We start from the raw sequence: 23,663 nt of genomic DNA on the forward strand, positions 1-23,663 counted from the left end.
CCCTGCCCCACCTGTACTAAGGGACATCCACAATATCCACCATTTCCTTCAGTGACAATCCCTTCGTGCTCTTGGACTGTTCACCAACAACGTCCTCTCCAAGACACTCACCATCCTGACTTAGTCAAATGTCGCCGTTCCGTCACTGTCACTTGGTCAAAATTGTGGAATTCCCTCCCTGAGGGCATTGTGGGTCAACCCACAGCAGGTGGACTGCAGCGGTTCAAGAAGGCAGCTCAGCCCTACCTTCTTCAGGGGCAACTAGGGACGGGCAATAAATGCTGGGCCCAGCCAGTGACACCCACAGAATTATTTTGTTTTTAAAACCCAATCACTATTCAATGTACTCACAAAGAAAACCCTTACGATTTCACCATTTCTGAAGAAACTCAGTGATCCATTAGTCCTTGTAACTCACTCTCACACACGCCCCACCCAGAAAGAAAACCTAAATACTGATCTATTCTGATCTGTGCTTGATATCTAGCAAACCAACAACCCTTCATTGAAAAAGATACCTTTAATGGACAGTCTACAAGGCCTGTCTATCCAGTCCTGCACGTAAATATTTTGGAAGTAAACATGAAGATTGCAATAGTCATTACTCACGGTGTTACAGAGTGTAAGAGCAGACAGCTGTGATATCTGTCTTGTGCCAGGGTTTGGGAGATCTGCTCTGGGCTGGAGGAAGAAGGACAGTGGAAATGAGAGGATCCAATGGTCCTGGTCCAAATCAGTACCAACGTTATAGATAGAATTAGGAGAGAGATGTATGTATGAGAAGGCCTAGGTGTTTGGTGCTAAATTAATGAGCAGTGCCTCTGAAGTGATAATCCCTGGATTACTCCCTGAGCTCACTCACAAATTGGCATGAAATGAATAAGTTGGGAGAAGTAATGAAAACACCAAATGCTGGAGATCACAGCGGGTTGGACAGCATCCATGGAGAGACAGCAAGCTAATGATTTGTGAGAAACAAAACTCACATATTAATAAATTTCAGTCCAAGTCAAATTCTGAAGCAGTGAATTTTATTGATACGTACTTGCAAGGACGGGTGCCTAATGAGTAAGCACCCCGATCTGAGGGTTACATTCTGATTTATGCTGTTCAGCTCCGTCTCTTGGTCCTCCCCTTTCACCCCATTAGTTACTTTTGCTGTAGCCTATCACAAGCTCTAGCTTCACTCCACCTTTGTCTAGCTTCTCTCCGCCTCTGTTTACTTCTCCCATTACTCTAAGCCTGTTGCCCCTTACTCTTATTTATCTCATTCCTTATATGTGACTATCCTGACACAGTTTGCTGTCTTCGTGTGATCATCCTGCCAAACTAAATTCCATCCGTTGGCCACATCCCTCCTGAGACTGGCACACTATTCTCCTGTTACTGGTACATCCCGCGACACGGTCGCTCTACCCTATTAGTCAGAGATAATTCTACCTGTTTTCGCTTCTCACTGTTTAGTATTTGCATGCGCAGCCTAATTTTATAATGTAAGCTTTTGCAGAAGCAACGCCTGTTCCCTTATTCTACACAATTTTAACTCTATACCTTACAATCCCCCCCTTTTCTTCTTGGCTACGAAGTGTTGTCTTCTGCATTTGTCTCATACGTTGCCTTCCAGTTCGCTCGCATCATCCCCGAGACTTCATTTATAGTGGCTAATTCCTTAAGGTCACCCATCCCCTCATTGTTCAAGAGGTTGAGTCCCTCTGCCTGATTACCTTTTAGAGGCATTTGTTTTGCCAAGGCCGTCTCAATTAGCCGCTGGGTTAACCACCCCCCCACCCCCGTACACAAGGTATGATACAACAGCCAATTGCTGTCAGTACCCCTGCTACCACTATCAGGGAGGTGAGGATGGAGACTACCACGCCTTTCCACTTCCCAAACCATGATACCAGCCATCCCATGAGGGATGTGTCTACTCCTGAATTCTCAGCCAATTTTTCCACCAAAGTGGTCAATCCTCGCAAGGCACGAGAGATTGACCCATCAGGTGCTGTATTATTTGGAATAAAGTTACAACAGCTACCCCCTAACATCACACATACGCCCCCTTTTTTCGGCTAGGATCATATCTAAGGGCAGTCTGTTATCCCAGGCCATTCTGCTGGTTGCATCAAGTTGCTCGGAAATCCCCTTGACTGCATCTCGAGTGTAACTGATGAATCTTTGCTGGTTGTAAAAAAAATATCGAATTTTATCCAGTCCACATTCTTGTTGACCGTTACCAAAATAGGGCCGATTCAAAACCTGCTGCCATCTGGTTGTGGCCTTGAACTCATCGGGGACCCCTCTAGAAACTCCTATAGAGTCGAGATAAATCCTATCATCAAAGGAAGTATCTAATAGCGACCTTTTACTCCTCTCATTCTTTGTTACTACCACCTTCTCCTTCTCAAATGCCGAGGTGAATGGGGTTGCCAATTGCACATATCCCTCTCCAGTCAGGAGGTAGGGTCGGTCGCAATATTCTGCCTCCATAGTACCACCAGAGATCCGCTCGGGGAACCCGGAGTGCTGAGTAGTTCCCTCCTTTGTCTGTTTCGGTGTCATTCTGAGTTTCTATACATAACCTCAGCTCCCCCAAGTCTCTAGACCGATTTGTACACTGTCGGCTTATACACGATGTGTGATTCCGACCGTGGTCAAAAAAGGGGGCGGGGGGGGAGCTTTCAAATCTGTCTTCTCCAAGGGAGGGAACATTAGAGATAGGGATATACAATTCCTATCATTCCATGCAGTCTTATCCTGATACAGGGCTGTCATACATTCCATGCCCTTCCTGTTTCGGTTCCACCCGAGCGGAAAGGGGACCATGTGGGCAACCGGCCTACCGGAGGCACATGCATAGCAATTGCTTTTATTCAGAGTTTTAACAGTGTACTTTACCCATTCAACCCAGGCATTTGTGTCCCCGTTTCTATTTCAATGGTCTGCTTCGAGTCCTTCACCTCGAAGTTTTACCACCTTTGGTCATTGGGAGGGGCAAAGTGTTGTATCTTACTATCAAGTTGTTTGGCTCGTTTTCCGTTTCCTACGACTATTCGGAAGCAGCAGCCTAAAAAAACCCTTCCCAGTGGCTTCCATTACTATCTTTAAATCGTTACTAAGGAGTCGAGACCGCTTTTTACGGGGAAAGGAGTCTTCAGAGGAGGTATTCCTAATGGTGAGATATATTGGGTGGCACTTTTTGTCAGGACGGTCTAGGGCTGGGCGAAAGGGAGCTCTATGCATAGTGATACCAGGTGGTGGTTTTTGCTTCTCATCCTCTCTCTTTACAAACACTTTCTGTGCCTCTCTCAATAATTCCTCAAGTGATTTCTCACTCCACCCATCTATTTTCTGAATTTTCTTTTGGATGTCTGGACATGATTTAGTTACGAAGTGTACCCTCAGTAGCTTTTCAGTTACTAGCCCTTCCAACACAAAGCATAATCTGATCCCTCCTGACTGTAAGGCTGTTTTTCATTGACATTTAAATTCAAATATTCACAAACCCAGTCTTTGTCTGACCTGTACTTTGGCCAGAAGACAGCGGGATGAAGAATGGATTCCTTAGTTCATACAAAGCAACAATATTTAATCATCTTTTTCCTACCTTTTCCCCTTGGTACAAGTATTATTTTTCCAATTCCACAACATCCTGCCCAACAGACATTCTGGAGGTATGTTGTCAGGGACCCCGCCTCCATTTCCATTTTTTTTTTCAGGAGGCTTTTACTTTACCCTTGGCACAGCCCAGATTGAGTTCCTTCGTTAGACACTTATTAACTACTAGAACCCAATCCCAGCCACCAAGGCAATACTTAAAAGTCAATTTCCCTACCTTGGTCCATGCATGGAGTTGCCTGGCTCCCTGTCTACTTACAACCTTTCGCCTGGTTCAGATAGACTCTCATCGGATCTCAATCAGTCAACCAGAAGGGGGAACCCACCGCCGAGGAACACGGGACCGTTCTAAAAGGAACAGGACGCGTCTTCCCAGCCATCGACGGTGCCCACCCTGCTGGTGATGATGGATATCCCGGACACGAGCACCCAAATTGTGAGAAACAAAACTCACATATTAATAAATTTCAGTCCGAGTCAAATTCTGTAGCAGCGAATGTTTATTGATACGTACTTGCAAGGACGGGTGCCTAATGAGTAAGCACCCCGATCTGAGGGTTACATTCTGATTTATGCTGTTCAGCTGCATCTCTCGGTCCTCCCCTTTCACCCCATTAGTTACTTTTACTGTAGCGCGTAGCCTATCACAAGCTCTAGCTTCGCTCCACCTTTGTCTAGCTTCTCTCCGCCTCTGTTTACTTCTCCCATTACTCTAAGCCTGTTGCCCCTTACTCTTATTTATCTCATTCCTTATATGTGACTATCCTGACACAGTTTGCTGTCTTCGTGTGATCATCCTGCCAAACTAAATTCCATCCGTTGGCCACATCCCTCCTGAGACTGGCACACTCTTCTGTTACTGGTACATCCTGCTACACGGTCGCTCTGCCCTATTAATCATAGATAATTCTACCTGTTTTCGCTTTTCACAGTTTAGTATTTGCATGCGCAGCCTAATTTTATAATTCTGCACAATTTTAACCCTATATCTTACATGATTCGAGTTTACTTGACTCTTCATCAGAGCTGAAGTGAAGGGACACCATTTATGCTTTAGTTCAAGGGGGAGGTGCTGAGGGCTAGTGGGTGTAGGACGTTGGTGCAGAAAAGATGTTGATAGTTCAGACTAAGTGACCGGACTGTGAGAATGACAGGACAATGGTGTGTGTCACTGCCAGACTGGAAAGGACAGACAGACCCACTGGGATGGGCAGAGGAAAGTCCAGAAGGCTGTGAAGTGCCTGGTCTGAAGATGAGATGTTGTTTCACCAGTTTGCACTGTCATTCACTGGAACACTGCAGCATGCCGAGGACAGACATGTGGACATGCGAGCAGGACTCTGTGTTAAAATGACCGGCTATGAGAAGGTCAGGTTCCTGTTTGCACACACACCAGGCGTGTTCTGCAAAGATCAGATTTCCTGCAATATGGAATAAGCCCTTTGGCCCAACAAGTTTACACTGACCCTCCGAAGAGTAACCCACCCAGACCCATTCCCCCACCCTATATCTACCCCTGACTAATGCACCTAACACAATCGGCAATTTAGCATGGCCAATTCAGCTGACCAGCACATCTTTGGATTGTGGGAGGAAACCAGAGCACCCAGAGAAAACATACGCAGACACAGGGAGCATGTGCAAACTCCACACAGACAGTTGCCCATGGGGGGGACTTAACCCAGGTCCCTGGCGCTGTGAGGCATCAGTGCTAACCACGGAGCCACCATGCCACCCACAAAGCAATCACCCAATCTTGGTAGGAAGAAGTGTCCAAGAGTTGGAAAGACTGTTTAGACCCCTGGATGAAGAGCAGGGAGGAGGGGAAGGGGTAGGTCTTGCAGGGGTGGAAATTGGAGACAAAAATAACTACATTTTCAAGGTCCTGGTGGGAGCATGAAGTGGCACCGAAGCAGTCATCATCGAACCGAACAAAAGAATTGTGGGAGGGAGCCAGTGTAAGATTGGAACAAGGATCGTTTCACATACCCAGTATAGAGGCAGGGCATAACTGGGATCTATGTGGGTGCCCACAGCTACTCCTTGACTTGGCAGAAGTGAGATGAATTAAAGGAGAAATTGTTCAGTGAGAGAACACGTTCAGCCGAGCAGGGGAGAGTGGTGGGGGATGGAGATTGTCCAGGTTTCTGGTCGAGGAAGAAGCTGAGAGCTCTCAGAGCATCCTGGTGAGGAATGGAGATACAGAGGGATTGGACATCCATGGCGAACAGGAGGCAGTTAGGGCCAGGGAACTGGAAACTGTCAATATGGTGGAGGGCATCAGAGGAATCATGGGTGCAGGTGGGTAGGGCCTGGACGAATGGAGAGACGATGGAGTCAAGGTGGGAGAAAATGAGTTGGGGGGCAGGAACAGGCTGATACGATGGGCCTACCGGGAGAGTCTGGTTTGTGGAGTTTGGGAGGGAGGCAGATGTGTGCTGTCCATGGTTGGGAGACTCTAACTGTGGAGGCAGTGGGGAGGCTGGGGAAGATCTCTGAAGATGTTGAGCTTGGTGACAGTCCTGGCAACAATGGATTCACGTTCAGGTGTGGGGTCACAGTCCGTGGAGGTAGGAAGAACTGTCCAAGAATTGACGTTGAGCCTCTGCAAGATAAAGGTCAGTGAGCGAGACTACACTGGTACTGCCTTTGTTGGTCGGTTTCATAACCAAGTTAAGGTTGGACGTGAGAGAGTGAAGTGCAGTAATTTCACAACAGGACAGGTTAGAGTGGGTGGGAGGAGCAGTGACATTGAGACGGCCAATGTCACATTGGCAGTTTTCGGTGAAGTGATCAAGGGCAGGCAAGAGGCCAGGGGAAGGGAGTCCAATTGGAGGGTGAATACTGGAGGCGGGTGAAAGGATCAGTGGAACGAGGGAGGTAATCCTGCCCGAAGATATGAGCATGGAGACAGAGGCGGCAGAAAATCAGTTTAACATCAATGACAAGCCCAAAAAATGGAGGCGTAAGGGTATGAGGTTGAGTCCTTGCTGACACTGAACATACTGTCCTCAGAAGGGAAGGTCAGGAGGTATGGTGAACACACAGCAAGGGCTGAGGTTGGAGGCACTGGCCTCGGGAGGACAGAAAGGGATGACATCTGAGGGCTGGCTGCTAAGAGACGGTCTTACACTTGCCTCCTCCCACAACTCTTTCCTCAGTAATATCGACAACTGCTTCGGTGCCCCTTCATGTTCCCACCAGGAGCTGGAAAAAACTTTGTTCATTTTGCCTCCAATTTCCACCCCTCTACAACTTTCACATCGTCCACTTCCCTCCCTTTCCTTGACCTCTCTGACTCCATTTTGGGGAATAAACTGTTCACTGTCATTACCACTCCCATAGCTACCTTCACGATGGCTCTTCACACCCCACGTCCTGCAAGGACTCCATCCCATTCTCCCAGTTCCTTTGCCTATGTTGCATCTGTTCCGATGATGCCACCTTCCAAAACAATGCTGCTGACGTGGCTCCCTTCTTCCATAACTGTGTTTTCCCACCCACTGTCATTGACAGAGCCCTCATGCACTATCACCCTTGCTTCCGCCCTTACCCCTTCCCATCCCTCACAACAGCGTGATCGGCTCCCCCTTGTCCTCACTTTTCATCCCACCAGCCTCTGCATTCAAAAGGTCATTCTCTACCGTTTCAGACAACTACAGCAGAATGCCACCACCAAACACATCTTCCCCTCTGTCTGCATTTCACAGGGACCATTCCCTCCTGGACACACTCGTCCATTCCACAACCACCAACACCAGCCCCCTCTCCATGGCACTGTCCCATGTAACTGCAGAAAGTGCAACACCTGCCTCCTCCCTTCCTCCCTGCTCACTATCCAGGGTCCTGAACAGTCTTTCCAGGTGAAGTGTCATTTCACCTGTACCTCTTCCAATCCTGTGGACTGTATTCGCTGCACCCAGCGTGGCCTGCTCTACATTGGAGAAACCAAACACAGACTGGATGACCACTTTGCGGGACACCTCTGGTCTGTGTGAAAGCACGACCCCAACCTTTCCATAGCCGGTCATTTTAACACAGAGTCCTGCTCACATGCCCACAAGTGTCAAAGAGTAAGATCTGAAGAACGTATCCGCCATCAAGACAAGATGATATAAAGACGAAGAAACAAAAGTAAAGGCTTTGTATCCGAATATGTATAATATTCATATCAAGATAACTGAATCGATGTGTTTTCACTTCAGGGCGCATTATAATTCGATAGTCATTCAGGAGATGCAGCTGCAGGGTGAGAACAGTTGGGGTTCTGAATATTGGGAGGTCCATGATTTTTAAGAATAGGCAGCTAGGTAGAGGTGGAGGGGTAGCTCTGTTAATCACAGACAATTTTGCTGCATTAATTACAAATGAACTTGGTTCAGGACATTAATGAGGATCCGTTTGGGTGGGGATCAGGAACAGTGGAGGAGAGAAGTTGTTAGTGAGAGTGATCCCCTAACAGTAACCACAATGTTTTCCAAAGGTTCACTCATGGGCTGTGAGCACTATCGACTGGTCTAACTTTCATTGCCCGACCCTAGTTGCCCTTCAGAAGGTGATGGTGAGCTGCCTTCTTGAACCGCTGCAATCCACACTGTAGATTGGACCAGCATGTCCTTGGGAAGGGAACTGCAGGACTTTGACCCAGTGACAGTGAAGGAGCGGCGATATATTTCCAAGTCAGGATGGCGAGTGGCTTGGAGGGAAACTTGCAGGGTGGTGATATCCCGTGTAGCTGCTGCCCTTCTCCTCCTACATTGTATGGGTCATGGGTTCGAAAGTTGCTGCTGAAGGACATGGGGGATTTCTGCAGTGCATTTTGTAGATAATACTCAATGCTGCTACTGAGCGTCGGTGGTGCAGGGAGCAGATGTTTGTAGATCCATTACCCGAAAATAGAATCTGAGCTACTTATGGAAGGAGGGGTCCAGGTGAGTGCCTGACACAATTTGCTTCACTCTGAACACCATTCTGAATTGGTTGTGAACTGCTCTGTCCTGAATCAGGTCAGGCTTCTTCAGTGTTGTTGCAGCTGCACCCATTCTAATTGATGCACACACTCCTGACTTGTGCCTTGTAGATGATGGACAGGCTTTAGGGAGTTAGGAGGTGAGTTACTCACTGCAGTATTCCTAGCCTCTAACCAGCTTTTGTAGCCACTGTGCTTATATGACTAGTCCAGTTATTGGTCAACCATAACACTCAGGGTATTGGTGGTGGCAGACAGACCCATGGATGGTAATGCCATTGAATGTGAAGGGGCAATGGTTAGATTCTCTCCTGTTGGAAATGTCAACACTTGGCACTTGTGTGGCACCAATGTTACTCGCCACCTGTTGGCCCAAGCCTGGATCATGTTCAGGACGTACTGGACTTGCAAAGTTGACTCGGTTTCTCTCTCCACAGACGCTGCCAGACCTGTTGACCCGTGTGTTCTTATTAAAGTAAGGATAGTTTGCTTCAGTTACATTGGTGAGACCACAGTTCGAATACTGTGCGCAGTTTTAATCTTCTTACTTCAAGGAAAGACGGGTGCAAATGCATTGGAGGCTGAAAAAGGAGGGGGAAAGCTGTGCTTGCTTTCACCAGAGTTTAGGAGAACAAGGGTTGACCGATAGAGATTCAGAAGATCCTGAATGATGTGGAATAGGCAGACAGACTTGTCAGTGGGTCCAGAACCAGGGGACCTTACGGTAAAAGCAGGGTCGCCTTTTTACCCCCCTCACAGAGAGCTGTGCAGCTTTGAACTCCCATGCTTCCCAAAGCGATGGAGGAAGGTTGATGATTATATCTAAGGTGGAAGTCAATTCCCTCGCCTAACAAACACCTCAGACTCATGGAAGGCAGTTGGGAACGTGGAGTTTAAAATACAAAGAGATCGGCTATGATCTCATTTGAAGGGCCGAATGGTCCATTTCCATACCCAGTTCAGAGTGGTGTGGAGAGTGAAGCAAATCGGGCACTCATCTGGACGCCTCCTTCCATAAGTAGCCCGGAAAATCTTTGCAGTGGTGGTCAGAAAACACAGTGATGGAGGACATAAATCAAATCATTCACAGTAGAAAACGCAGAACTTACCCAAAGTATTGGTGGCAAAGTTTGTTTCTAATTGATCAGCAGTCAGCTCTCTCTGATTGACCATACACCCCGCATTATTGATCTAGCAAAGATTGTGAAACAAATATTAATTTATCTTCCTGATACTCAAACCATTATCAACATGTTTAATACCGGAATTCACAGATTAAAGGCTAGTTTTCTGTGCAGACTGCAGTCCCAACACAGAAGGGCCTGTTTGGCCATTATATCTGCACCAACTACGACCAATTCCAGTTTCAACCCATCAAGACTTCCATGCCTATTGTCACAAATTCCGATTCTATCTTAAAGCTCAAAGCGACATTTACTTGCTGGACAGAATTAGAGATAAGAATATACTCCAATTCTTACCCAACCATCTGTTCAACCCTGCCCTGTTATTCAATTAGATTGTGACAGATCGGTGCCTTAATTATATATCCACCTTGGATGTAACCTGTCCTCAGTGTACCTCTTTCTGGCTGGGTATGATTCTTGTGAAACTGTCCTTCACCCCTACATGCAGTCCACAGATCCGGATGAAGTATCGCAGTGGGGTTTAACAACAGCTCCATTCAGCTTTAATATAATTTCTGCCACTTTATAGTCCAACCCCTTAAAGTATATGCTAACATCTTATCAGCCTTTGATGGTATTTTTTTCATTCAGATTTTAGTGGATTTTTATGAGCTCCTAAATCGCATACTCCTCCACAGCTCCCAGCTGCTCACACCGTTGGAGACCTTTGGAGTAAAGTGGAAATCTTTGCACTCCCAGGGAACTCCAGCACTATTGTCATTTTATCCACTAGTTTGTAAATGCCCCCATCCCTGCCCTGACTCCAGCACGGTGAGTAACTATTTCAATTAAATCAAAATTTTATTCAATGAATCACAAAGTCAAAATAAGCCTTTCCTTGACTATGGGAACCAATGTTGTTTTAATAAGTTGTTGAATTTCTGCACAGTTGAATATTTACCAGGCCTGGACTGGAGAGCATGTCTGATGAAGAAAGGTTGAGGGAGCTAGGGCTTTTCTCATTGGAGTGAAGAAGGATGAGAGGTGACTTGAAAGAGGTATACAAGATGGTGAGAGGTATAGATAAAGTGAATAGTCAGAGACTCTTCCCAGGGCAGAAATGGCTATCACAAAGGGGGCATAACTTTAAGGTGATTGGAAGAAGGGAGATGTCAGAGGTCACTTCTTTACACAGAGAGTGATGGGTGTGGGGAATGCACTGCCAGCGGTGGTAGTAGAGTCAGATACATTACGGACATTTAAGCAACTCTTGGAGAGGCAGGTGGATGATAGTACAATGTAGGATATGTCGGTCAATTTGATCTTAGAGTAGGCTAAAAGGTCAGCACAACATGGAGGGTGAAAGGGCCTGGACTGTGCTGTACTGAATCGATGTTTGATACATAGGCAGTACCAGGAAGAAGTGAATTTAGACCAGCATTTCGAGGTGAAATTGGTCTTGGGCAAGTCTCTTCCCTTCCCTTGGTGAAGTCCCTTCACCAGGCATTCTCTGAATGTTTCAGTTTCCATTACCACTGGCTACCTGCTTCCTCCGATGTGAAATCAAACATTTTCACCTCAAAGAAAACCTGATTTTTCTTTACTTTAACAGCAAAAACTGCACACTATTGCGGAGAAAGCTTTCAAACAAAAAACTCACCAACACGTTCAGTTTGTCATTTGATTGCTGGAATGCATCTGCAAACTCCCAGATCGTTTTGGGCCGTGACATATCAAGAATATGGACAAAAATTTCCTTTGAAGAAAAAGAAAAGATAAAGTCAATGTTGCAATTGAAACCAATTGCCTCCAAATCCAACTTTCTTGTACAGTAACTCGACTTGGTTACGGGACATCAGGTTCAGTACAGATATACCAACCCCACCAGCAGCCTAATACCTAGTGAAAGGAATAAGCTTTGAGGAACAGCTCTGATGTTTAATAAAGAAACCCAATGTTGGGTATAACATGTTGTATGCCATATCATTCTTCTCAAGTGCTCACTAACCCACATTGATTCCAGCATCAAATTTAACATTTTTATCTATGTTTTCAAATCCATCCATGCCCTTGCACCACCCCATCTCTCAAATCTCTTCCAGGACTACAACCCTCTTGGGAGGTCATGTTGAGGCTGTACAAGTCATTGGTTAGGCCACTGTTGAAATATGGCGTGCAATTCTGGTCTCCTTCCTATCGGGAAGATGTTGTGAAACTTGAAAGAGTTCAGAAAAGATTTACAAGGATGTTGCCAGGGTTATAGGTTTTGAGCTATAGGGAGACACTGAACAGGCTGGGGCTGTTTTCCCTGGAGCGTCGGAGGCTGAGGGGTGACCTTATAGAGGTTTACAAAATTATGAGGAGCATGGATAGGATAAATAGGCAAAGTCTTTTCCATGGGTGGGGGAGTCCAGAACTAGAGGGCATAGGTTTAGGGTGAGAGGGAAAGATATAAAAGAGACCTAAGGGACAACCTTTTCACACAGAGGGTGGTACGTGTATGGAATGAGCTGCCAGAGGATGTGGTGGAGGTTGGTACAATTGCAACACTTAAAAGGCATCTGGATGAGTATATGAATAGGAAGGGTTTGGAGGGACATGGGCCAGGTACTAGCAGGTGGGACTAGATTGGGTTGGGATATTTGGTCGGCATGGACGGGTTGGACCAAAGGTTCTGTATCCATGCTGTACATCTCTATGACTCTACTCCTTTGTGCTTCTGGCCTCTTATGTATGCCTGATTTTTCTCGCTCCACCATTGATGGATGTGCATTCAACTGCCAGATGCGAAACTGTGGAATTACTACCTACAGTCTCTCCATCTCATTCTTTTGTTAAGAATTTTCGTGAAGCTTTCAGCTTTTAGTCAGCCAACCAAAGGTCCGCTCATGTTGCTCAGTGTCACATTTTGTGTGATAACACTCCCTGTGAAGCAGGATTTTGGGAAATGTCATGCACAAAACCTCTCACTGGTGTTCCATAGCTCCCCAGTTCTCAGGAAACACTCAGACCTTCGGTCTAAAATGGATGACGTTGCACTTACCCACATTAAACTTCAACTGCGGTCGTTTTATCAGGTGCTAAACAAATGCATGCTGCTCTTGTTAAATAGTGAGGGATCCATCAATGGAATATGAGATTAAACGTATCCATTTACCATAATATTTCATGATATTTCTTTTTAAATTGTGTTACTGTATGATTTATCATAAGCTGTCATCATCATAAACATCTGAAACTGCTCCCCCTCTTCTCCCCCCCCCACCCAAAAAAAAGGGGAAACGGTCAACACTTGCAGTAAAATGTCAGAGACAGTTTTCTGATAAACCTGTTCAACACTTATGCAGGAATATTACACTGTGCAGGTTGAAGGCAAACAGGTTTACAACTATTGAGAATTGGAGTAAGTGAGGACTGCAGATGCTGCAGATCAAAGTCGAAAAATGTGTTGCTGGAAAAGCACAGCAGGTCAGGCAGCGTCCGAGGAGCTGGAGAATCGACGTTTCGGGCATAAGCCCTTCATCAGGAACTATTGAGAGTTGGTCTGCTTTTACTGTGACTGCTGTTCGTACTGGGGATGTTGTGAGGGTGAAGCTGCCTGGCTGGTACTGGCTCAAGAGAGCCACCATGTGTGAGTCAATGGTACTGCAACACAACACCAAGCAAACAAGATTCAGTGCCGCCACAGAATCAGTTAAAAATCACACAACACCGGGTTACAGTCCAACAGGTTTATTTGTAAGTACTAGCTTTCAGAGCACTGCTCCTTCATCAGATAGCCATGGAGTATGATCACAAGACAACTGGTGTAGTGTGCACTGGCACTTCCACATCATAGCTACCATAGAGTCATATAGCACAGACCCTTCATGCTGACCACGTTAGACTATATTTGGTTTCCACTGTTGGCAAGTTCCATGGGGAAGGAATGTGGACAAGCGCTGGAGTGGGATGATAGTTTGACTTATGTCACCTTCCATCCAACAGTGATGAATGCTCCAGTTTAATCCTCTGACCACCCCTCCTTAAAACTTTCTCTCACCAACTGCAGCTCAGCTTTCTGAGCAATCTTTTGTCATGCCTCCTGATCCACATCAGTTATGTCTTACCAGTACCACTCTTGCCTCTGAGTGGATTGACTTCCCACTCCATACACTCCCACAGTCAATGTACACGAACACTGCAGTGCAGTACTGAGGGAGCATTGACCTGCCCGAGTGTGTTTGTTTTGATGAGATGCTAAACAGTCTCAAAAAAAAGGGCATAGAAACTTTCCCCCCCCCATGTCCTGGCCAATATTTATCCTTTGAATAAACATCACTAGACCAAACCATCTGGTCATTTATTTCATTGTGGATTTTGGGAGCTTGCAAGATGCAAATTAGCAGCTGTTACCAAGATAACAACAGGAACTACGCTGAAGTAATTTACTGCGTGTAAAAGAAGTGGGATACTTTGGTCAAATGGATTTTCTTTCCTCTTCATTCACTGATTGAGGGCATCGCTGGCTGCCAGCATTTATTTTCAGGATGCAGTTAAGAATCAACTACCTTGCTGTGAGAGTGTGGATTCACATGTGGGCCAGATCAGGTAAGGACAGCAGTTTCCTTCCCTAAAGGACATTAGTGAACCAGATGGGTTTTTCCTGACAATCGATTCATGGCCATTATTGGACTTTTCATTCCAGACTTTTATGGAATTCAAATTCCACCATTTGTCGTGGCAAGGTTTGAACCCAGTTCCCCAGAATGTTAACTGGGTCTGTGGATTAACAGTCCAACAATAATACCTCCAGACCATCACCTACCCAGCAGAGCAAAGAATGAACGCGTATTTATAAAGCACCTCAGGATGTCCCAAGTCAATTCTTTTTCTACCTTAGTTGCTGTTTGGTAAGCAAAAACAGAAATCTATTGACATACAAGGTCCAATGAACAGCAATGAAATGATGGGCAGTCTTTTTTTGGGGGTGGGGGTGGACGGGGTGTAAAAGTCTTGTCAAGGACTGGTGAATGAGTTCCATTCTCCATGACTGGGCTTGGCTGGATAGGAGGCTGAAATCTAGCCACCATTTACAGTATCCCCATCATGAACTGTACCTCCTCGTTTTTCTCATTACTGTTCCTGCCCCATGGCCTACCTTACAAGTAGCTCTGAGGTGCTTTCAGCATCGTCAGGTGCACATTCTTCTAATTCTTTGTTAAAAAGTGACCATCAGGAGGACCACACATTCATCCAAAAATAAACGCAAAATGCTGCAGATGCTGGAGATAGGAAATAAAAGCAGAAAGTGCTGGAGAAACTCAGCAGCTCTGGCATCATTCCTGATGAAGGGCGTTTGCCTGAAACGTCGATTCTCCTGCTCCTCGGATACTGCCTGACCTGCTGTGCTTTCCCAAGCACCACTCTGATCTTGACTCTGATCTCCAGCATCTGCAGTCCTCACTTTTGCCTAGACTCTGGCAGCAGCTGTGGGGAGAGGTGGAACAGAGGTAATGTTCCGAGTCCGATGTGACTCTCCAAAGATAACCTCTGCTGAGTTTCTCCAGCACTTTACAGTTATCCCACAAATTCACATTCTGGTCCATGGCAAGGGTAACGACCTGAGCAGGAGCTAGGTAATCTGGTGCTGGTAATAAAGCTGTGATTTCCATTGATAGGTGCCATGAAGGGGAAATGGTCATTTAGTTGGGCCCAAATGGTCCAGAAGGCGATGGCCACCACCGGTACTGTCTCAGGACAACTCGGACCAGGCAGCAAGTCCTAACCATGTCCACAAGCACAGAGTACATTTTAAACCAACAAAAGGAAGTAGCCAGCCGCAAAAAAGCCACCGTCCTCCCAAAGCTATTCAGAAACAACACCTTTACCTCATTACCCGTCTCCTTCACAATCTCAGCTTTGGCCTGTTCAGCTCGCTCTTTGTTTCGACAAACAAGGTGAACGACTCCACCTGAGAAAAGCCAAGGCTTTTATTAAATGAAATATTCAGCAAATCAGATTACCTGATAAAAGTGTTATCCTGGGATCCTTGTACCTTTTCCATCCATGACAATTGAGAAATGTGCTTCACAAATGACAATTTATCCCATTTGAACACTGTACCCATGAGCCCATCTCTACCATGTGAATACATTCACAGACGGCAACTGAGTACTGCAGTCTTATAGCTCACCAGAACTTGCTTCAACCAGTCAAGCTATGTTTCCAATTTAAGGTCAAAATTTTACAACCTCTTAACAACATCCGATACACTTGATCTTCAAAGGTGCTGAAATTTGAATGAACCTAAAGTTATAAAAATAGCATTATTGCACTCAGTGATTAGCCCTCCACTTGAAAATGTAATAAACAATTCCATGCAGTTTCAAATTAACCTAACACAATGCAGATTTAACCTTTTCACTGTCTAAGGCTCCGTGTAATAGGACTTTTGATTGTCTCATTCACTGTAAAGCTCCACTTAGCTAATATGCCTTTCACTGTTTAGTACAAACAGCGGCTTACATTTACAAGTCATGTAATTCATCACTGCTGTTTAAAACAAAGCAGCAAGTAACTTGCATTTCTAACGTGCACTTTAACTTCAAAAAACGTGTCAGAGTAGTTAATTTCCAAAAACAGAAAGGGAAATGTCATCGAACAGGAGAGGGGGACAGAGAGGCCAAAAGCCGACTGGATAGAAGACAAGGGTTTTAGGAAGGAGGTCTTGGAGCCCAGCAGCCTCACGCTGAGCATGGGGAGGTGATGGCCTAGTGGGATTATCACCCGACTATTAATCTACAGACCCAGGTAACGTCCTGGGGACTCAGGTTCGAATCCCTCCACGGCAGATGGTGGAATCTGAATTCAATAAAAACCTGGAAATAAGAGTCAAATGACAAGAGTCCCACGACTCTGTTGTCAAAGGGAAATAACCCAGCTGGTTTACTGCAGTCCTTACCCAGTCTGGCCTACACGTGACTCCAGACCCATGGCAATGTAGACTCTTAACGGCCCTGTGCGCAATAAACGCTGACCTGGCCAGCAACGCCCTCATCCCATGAATGATTCCTTTTTTTAAAATGCAGTGACTGATAACTGTTCGGAGAGTGTAAGCTCTGCCAATGTGGACGCAAGCTGATCACTAAAGGTGGGACAAGACAGAGGGCCTAATGATGCATTCTTGTTCTCACAAGTCCAGAATTTTATCCGTCTGCTTCACTGCTGAACTCCAGTTGCTCATCTTCCATCTCATGGGTCTTAGTAGCCAAAAACAAGGATGGCCCCTTTAAAATCTGTAGGATTGAGTCGAATGCTGTGAATTTGTAGCACAGGAACAAAGCTCCAAGGTGAAGGAAGCTGGAACACCGGATACCTTCCCTGAGCAGGGATTTGAGATTTCAAATGAGTTCTTATTTGAGGCAGGCAGACAGGCTGGCTCAGGAAGACATGGGGGAACAGAGCCTCGAACTGAGAAACTCTCAGACTATGGTTTCACTTGTAGTGAATTAGAGGCAGGAACAAAGGCAAGCCAAGAGGTGGACTGTACTAACTGGGGTCCGTGTGGGGGAGGAAGCTCACCTTCAAGCGGTCAGCCAGAGTACCACCCCTTAGTCTCAACCTGAGCTGGTAGGTGATGGGCATCGAGTTTGGACAGTGTGCTAGCAGAGTCTGGGGCAAAGGGGCTGGGGTGACATGTTAAGAGTCAGGGGCATAAAGGTGAAAGGTTAGCCCACCCCCCTTCTGGTATCACTTAGCAATAGCATGCAGAGAAAGGACAACTGAGATATGGGAGGGTACTATGTAAACAGTGGAGGAAGTATCATTTTATCCTCCATTGCAAAGGACAAGGACAGAACCGGGAAAGATATAGTTCTGTGGGGTGGACTATAGAAGATAGGCAGTGGAGGAGAACAGTCATCATTGTTGTTCAGGGGAATAGAGAAATCATGGAGCAGGTGGAAGAATAGAGGCCCATCATAGTGTGGTAGGAGGGGTCCAGTAGAAAGTCAGAAATATATTCCGGGACTTTAGATTGAAAGGAATTCAGAGGAAACCCGGGAGAATATGAATGTTTCTAAGTAAGTCTTCAACCCTGTTGATTAAATTCTTCCTCAGCACGTACACTCGCTCTCCAGGGAATGAGTTGGAAGCTTAAATCCTTGACCTTTATAAAATAGTCTGCAGAGGATAAGAGGTTTGCCATCCTTTTGACTGGTCTCTCCTCTGTAAGCAGCCTTCACTCAGCAAGTACTCATGGGAGAAAAGGTGACATCAGAAAACCTGTCGTCAGGAGGGAAACTCAAACCCACAGCCGGTCACTTGTCAGCGCAGACCCCTGGAAATTCAGACTTCAACACAACTCCACCAGACTCAGAAACAGCCAGCAATCTCTGTGTTCCAGAAAAACAAGGTGACGGCACCATGCCCCCCACAGTCTGCTAACCAGGGGAATGAACACATCGTGTCTTTCATGGCTACCCAAAGCAATTTTGGAAGTGGCAGGAGAAATTCTTATTTAAAGCCCTATTGGACCCACGAGTTACAAACTGAACTCAGCTGCAGTGCCCTTCATTGTGAAATCCCCTGGGATTGATGCTAGCCCATGGGAAACAGTCGCTTTACCAAGGACAGGCTGTGCATTCGGTGAAACCGCTCCCACTCCTGTCACCTCGGAGCTCCGTTCCTGAGCTGGAAATTCCATGGCATTCCACTCAATCTTACTAATTTTGCAAGTGTTCTCCTTGCTCATGAGTACAAACCTCCATGAGACAGAAGATGAGCAGCTGGAGTTCAGCAGGGAAATGGATGGTTAAAATGCAGGAAAGCACCCTTAGGAGAGACCGAAATTGGAAAAGGAGATTGTATGGCCCAGTTCAGGGCAGTAACAACACACTGAAACTGTTTCATTGACAGTGAAGCACTTTGGAACAAGTCTGAAATGATGCTGCAAATCTCTCTCTCTCGCTCGAAGCTCTGCTGAAGACAACCCGTGGTCAGAATAGATGTTCCCGTGCTGAGTGTAAATATCTAGCAACGCTTGCTCTGAGGCTAACCACACACACTACAACAAGTACATGAAGCTATCTCAGAACTGGCCAGCCAGAATCAGGCTGGATTATGGGAATACTCACCCCGTTTTGCAATTTCCAGTGCTGTGGCCTTACCAATCCCGCTGTTAGCTCCAGTGATCAGGAAGCACCTTCCGGACACATCGACATCGAGGTCCTTTGGAGCAAATTGTTGTGCGGCAGCTTCATATCCACTTCTGCGGGGCACAAACCAAATCAAAGTATGATGAATAGGATTGAACTAGCTCAGTGTTTCATCCCACACACACAGCCAAATACAGAATATCCCAAAAGCAGGCTCCATGTTAAAATATACAACCCTCCTCTCGCAGCTGACAGCTTCCCAACATCAGCAGTTGGGCTTCTACAGATTGAATAAAGGTCACCCCAGTATAAGACAATGGCTTTGAGTGGGAAGTGTTTTCCCATCTTATTCAGACAATACCAATTTCAATAAGGAGTAAGACTGATAACCTCACTGCCTCACACACAATGAGGGTTGCAGTAAAGAGGCTGATCAAGAGAATGTAGGCCCCACAGTTTTGTGAGCTTTGAGAAAGCTTGGGCCATCAAATGGACACAGGCAACTTTGAGTCATGCCAATAACATCTTGTCCCAAGAAAGGTTCTGACATTCATTTGTTTTTTACCCCCAATTTGGGAAACTTTGCCTCCATGCACTTGTAGTGAAATGGTAAAGCCATGACATGTTTACAAACCTGTGTCCATTTAGCTACAGAGTCAATGGTAGTTGCAGTTAAGACCAAGAATTGAGTGATGCTTTTGTAGTCACTCTTGGTACCGGGACTACATGTTTTAAAAAATGGAAAGGTTATGGATCAATTATGCACAGCCTCAACATCTGCTGGATAAGCTTTCCACTACTTTAACTCCATTCTTAATTTGGGGAATCCACATTCCCCAAATAGATACTAATCCTCTCCAAAACTAATTGACAAGCATCAACATTCCGTGAGGATTCAAATCCATCTGTAGAAGAACTCATAAATTACTTTCTTCTTTCATGCTAGGATTTAGGATTTGGTTTCATCTCACACAAGGAGAGTTTTTGTTTTCTATTGACTGATATATAACTTTGTACTGTGTACAGATTTGTACTGTGGGCTAGAAATAAACCAAATAGTTAGGTCACTTATTCCCAGAATGCTTTATGGTTTAATGCATCAGAGGGCAATTTAGCTGACTGCTGTTTCATTACCTGCTGAGATCCAGGATGCATTAATTCATGCCCATTGACTAAATTGTGTACGTGCATTCTTTAACAATAGTCTGGTGATAGGAACCCGGACCATGAAGATTAATAACGTGGTTAATGTTGAAAAACATTGGCACCTCGTGACTTGGGGTCTTGTTTCCCCTACCCTGGCATCATAAATGCTGAAGGACAGCATGTAACTACAGGCCTGCAAATGACATGGGCTTTCTTTCAAAATTTATAGAACTAAAGAAATGACAGAAGTCACGACTTCCAACCCATAGGAATCGCAGCATACCATTATTTATTTTCTTGTAGGTCTACTGCTTAGTCACTAAGTGCACCCAGGCTCAGACAAATACAATGAAAATTTTAGCTCGTGCCATTTTTGGTTTCAGATTCAAATCTTCTTACAGATGTGGTCGTCATTGTGCGATAGAAACTAATTCCTATCAATTACAGCATCACTGCACACTGGCCACACATTAGTATGTCAGGCCATTAAAACACACAGGCCATACATTGCAGTCAGGTATTTAACCCCTTTTGTATATCACTAGAATGGTAAAAAACAAACATGACTGCAAGGAATGGGCCTCCTGCTAACAGATGGCAGGCCGTCATTATCTCTTCCATTTCAGCCTTTCTGTTTGATTGTTCTCACGCTCTATACAGGGATAACATTCCGTGGTCCCACGCAGGACTGTGCCAGACAGTCACTAAATTTACACCCACAGTCATCATTTGGTTGCACCAGTCCTCTGTTAAAACAAAAAGAGTGGATAAAGTGTGGCGCTGGGAAAAACACAGCAGGCCAAGCAGCATCAGAGAAGCAGGGGACTCGACATTTCAGGTAGTGACCTTTCACCAGGACCTTTCCAGCATCTGCAGTCTTCATCTACTCTAACTTTCCAGCAGTCCTCACTCTCTCCAACTCTTTTTAAAAAAAAGTCATGCCGTGATTAAAACCATTCAGGAGTACCTGAGGGTTCTGATCCACTGTCGTGACTTAAGCATTCAAACTGCCTTCAGGCCTTAATTCATAACATCCGCTGACTGGTCACTTGAAGAAATGTGAGATTTGGTTAATGAATCTTCCCATCCTCATATGAAAGAATCTGTCTCAGTTTCAAAATCTCTCTCCCCACATGATCAGATGCAAACCATACCTTATCAAACTGCAGGGCATCTTGTTAGTAAACAGTCCTGTATACAGAGGAATTGCTCTCTTTAAAATGGGTTATCAAACAGAGGCTCCACCGATGCTCTCAGATGGATATGAAAGATCCTGTGGATGTCCTGGCCAATTCTGATCCCTCAGATAGACAGACAGGAGGCTGGAAGAACACAGCGAGCCAGGCAGCGTCAGGAGGTGGAGAAGTCGGCATTTTGGGTATAACCCTTCCTCAGGATCCTTTCTCCACCTCCTGATGCTGCCTGGCTTGCTGTGTTCTTCCAGCATCTGCAGTTTCTATTATCTCTAACCAATACTTATCCCTCAAGCAGAAAAAGTAAAAATGATTAGCTGGTTATCATCACATTGCTTTTCTGGCTGTGACCAAGTTGGCTTCTGCATTTCCTCATATTACAACAGTGACAACATTTCAAAAATACTTCATTGGTCTTAATGCACTCTGGGATATCTAATGTTGTGAAAGCCACTATAAGAATGTACTTGTTTGCTTTTTATTTTATGGGGGGGGAAAAGAGTCAGTATGTTCATTATTTACTCCAATGTGCAAATGTGATAAAAGAAAAGTTTTGACAAGACTATTATAGCAAAACAAAATGTGCAAACTCATATTTAAATCTTTATATTCTTTTTTTTTAATCTAGAAATGCTCAACCCCAGAAGTGAAAAGAAAACAGTAATACTTGTGAATCATGCTGCTCGGACTTGGTTTGTATACCTCAGAACAGGTCAAGGTAAAATCACCATTGTCTCTCTCTCTCATCAGAGAGAGATAGAGAGAGAGAGAGAACAGATGGTAGTTTTCAACCTAAGGGTTTCCACATCTTAAGGTGGAATTATTACTGCAATCTCAGCCAGTGTGGGAATTGAACTTGGTGATATCAGCCTAGATTGCAAACTAGCCATCCAGCCAGCTAACTTCTGGATTAGTGGTGCTGGAAAAGCACAGCAGTTCAGGCAGCATCCAAGCAGCAGTAAAATCGACGTTTCAGGCAAAAGCCCTTGTTTTTACCCAGCTGAGCTAACTGCAAAGCTTAGAACAGTATGCTAGTACAACTAACATGTTTATTTCCTCGTGTTATTTTGTTGTCTTACTGCTATTTTCCCTCTCTGGAGCAATAATGTCTTACTTCTGTCACTTCAAATCTTCAGAACTTTCAATGCTCTCTGAGATGTTTTTTTATTGAATTAATTTACATTTAAAGAGCTACTGAAATGATTGCTGTGACTAAGATTAGTTTTGGACAATGGGCATGGATATGGTAAATAACCAAGTTCGTTTTTCCCTGGGGCAGAGGAGTCCAGAACTAGAGGGCAAAGGTTTAGGGTGAGAGGGGAAAGATATAAAAGGGACCTAAGGAGCAACCTTTTCAGACAAAGGGTGGTATTTATATGGAATGAGCTGCCAGAGGAAGTGGTGGAAGCTGTTACAATTGCAACATTTAAGAGGCATTTGGATGGGTATATGAATAGGAAGGGTTTGGGGGGATATGGGCCAAGTGCTGGCAAATTGATCTAGATTAATTTCTGATATCTGGTCGGCATGGTCGAGTTGGACCGAAGGGTCTGTTTCTATGCTGTACAGTTCTGTGAGTTTGATCAGTTTCGGGAAGCAGGCAGAGAAGAAACAAAACTACAACTCCCAGCATTCTTTACAGATTGCCCCAGTCACACGTTGTAAGACCCTGTCCCTTGTACAACTGGTTTTAAGCTAGTGTGCTTCCAATTAAACCTGTTGGACTATAACCTGGTGTTGTGTGATTTTTAACTTTGATTTAAATAGATACAGTATCCAGAAAGGGGGCTCTCCAATGTAATAATATACTGCATTAACCAGAAGTACCATCGAATTGGACTTTTGACATTGGTTCTCGTCTTTACTACGATTTTATTTTTTTTAAGAAAGGTTTATTTTAACATTAGTGTAGTACACAATCTCCCTCACCGCCCTAGATTAAAGAGCCTTGGTAATTTTTTTTCCCTGCATTTGCAAAGGATCTAAGTGACCCAGCCCTAACTTATGTAACCCCGTTTTGAAATTTGTGCAGTAACAGGGGGAGGGGTGTAATCTATCGCCTTCATTTTGCAATGCCCCACTGGAGCCGCTACTCTCAAATCCTCCCTTTCTGCAAGAAATACCCAAAGCAAAGTCAGAAGCAGCAACAGAAACGGGTCTAACCCGGCTGACAATATGGGCTGAATGGCCGGGCTGGGTGGAGGCGATTAGCGATCGGGACTCACTTGGTGTACTCCCGCATGCCCTTGAGAAACCACATACTGTTCCTGTACAGGGACATGGTCAGCGGCGCCCTCGCCTCCTCCTCCTTCTTCTTCCCCGTTTACTGAGCTACCACTTTCATGTCCCACTTCTGTGTTCAGCACGGCTGTCTTGCCTTTCTCTCGTTCACCAATCCGCACTCACCTTCCGGAAGCAACATGGGAAGGCGGCAACAACAACAACTTGCCAGCTGCCTCTGCATTCGATAAGCGCC

The 23,663-nt window shown here is 45.3% G+C and overlaps 1 protein-coding gene across 1 annotated transcript in view; it reads right to left on the reverse strand.

Annotated features, from left to right (window-relative positions):
* The window catches only part of dhrs12 (dehydrogenase/reductase (SDR family) member 12), a 31,862-nt gene extending 8,199 nt beyond the window's left edge, over nucleotides 1-23,663 (reverse strand). Inside the window, exons 1-5 of the mRNA XM_043700440.1 lie at nucleotides 23,413-23,663; nucleotides 18,828-18,961; nucleotides 15,582-15,664; nucleotides 11,372-11,467; nucleotides 9,694-9,775 (exon numbers count right to left, since the gene is read on the reverse strand). Coding sequence (XP_043556375.1) covers nucleotides 9,694-9,775; nucleotides 11,372-11,467; nucleotides 15,582-15,664; nucleotides 18,828-18,961; nucleotides 23,413-23,468 — 451 coding nt within the window. The 5' untranslated portion in view covers nucleotides 23,469-23,663. The remainder of the gene's footprint in view (nucleotides 1-9,693; nucleotides 9,776-11,371; nucleotides 11,468-15,581; nucleotides 15,665-18,827; nucleotides 18,962-23,412) is intronic.

Source organism: Chiloscyllium plagiosum, chromosome 12, assembly GCF_004010195.1.
Source record: "Chiloscyllium plagiosum isolate BGI_BamShark_2017 chromosome 12, ASM401019v2, whole genome shotgun sequence".
Classification (NCBI taxonomy): domain Eukaryota; kingdom Metazoa; phylum Chordata; class Chondrichthyes; order Orectolobiformes; family Hemiscylliidae; genus Chiloscyllium; species Chiloscyllium plagiosum.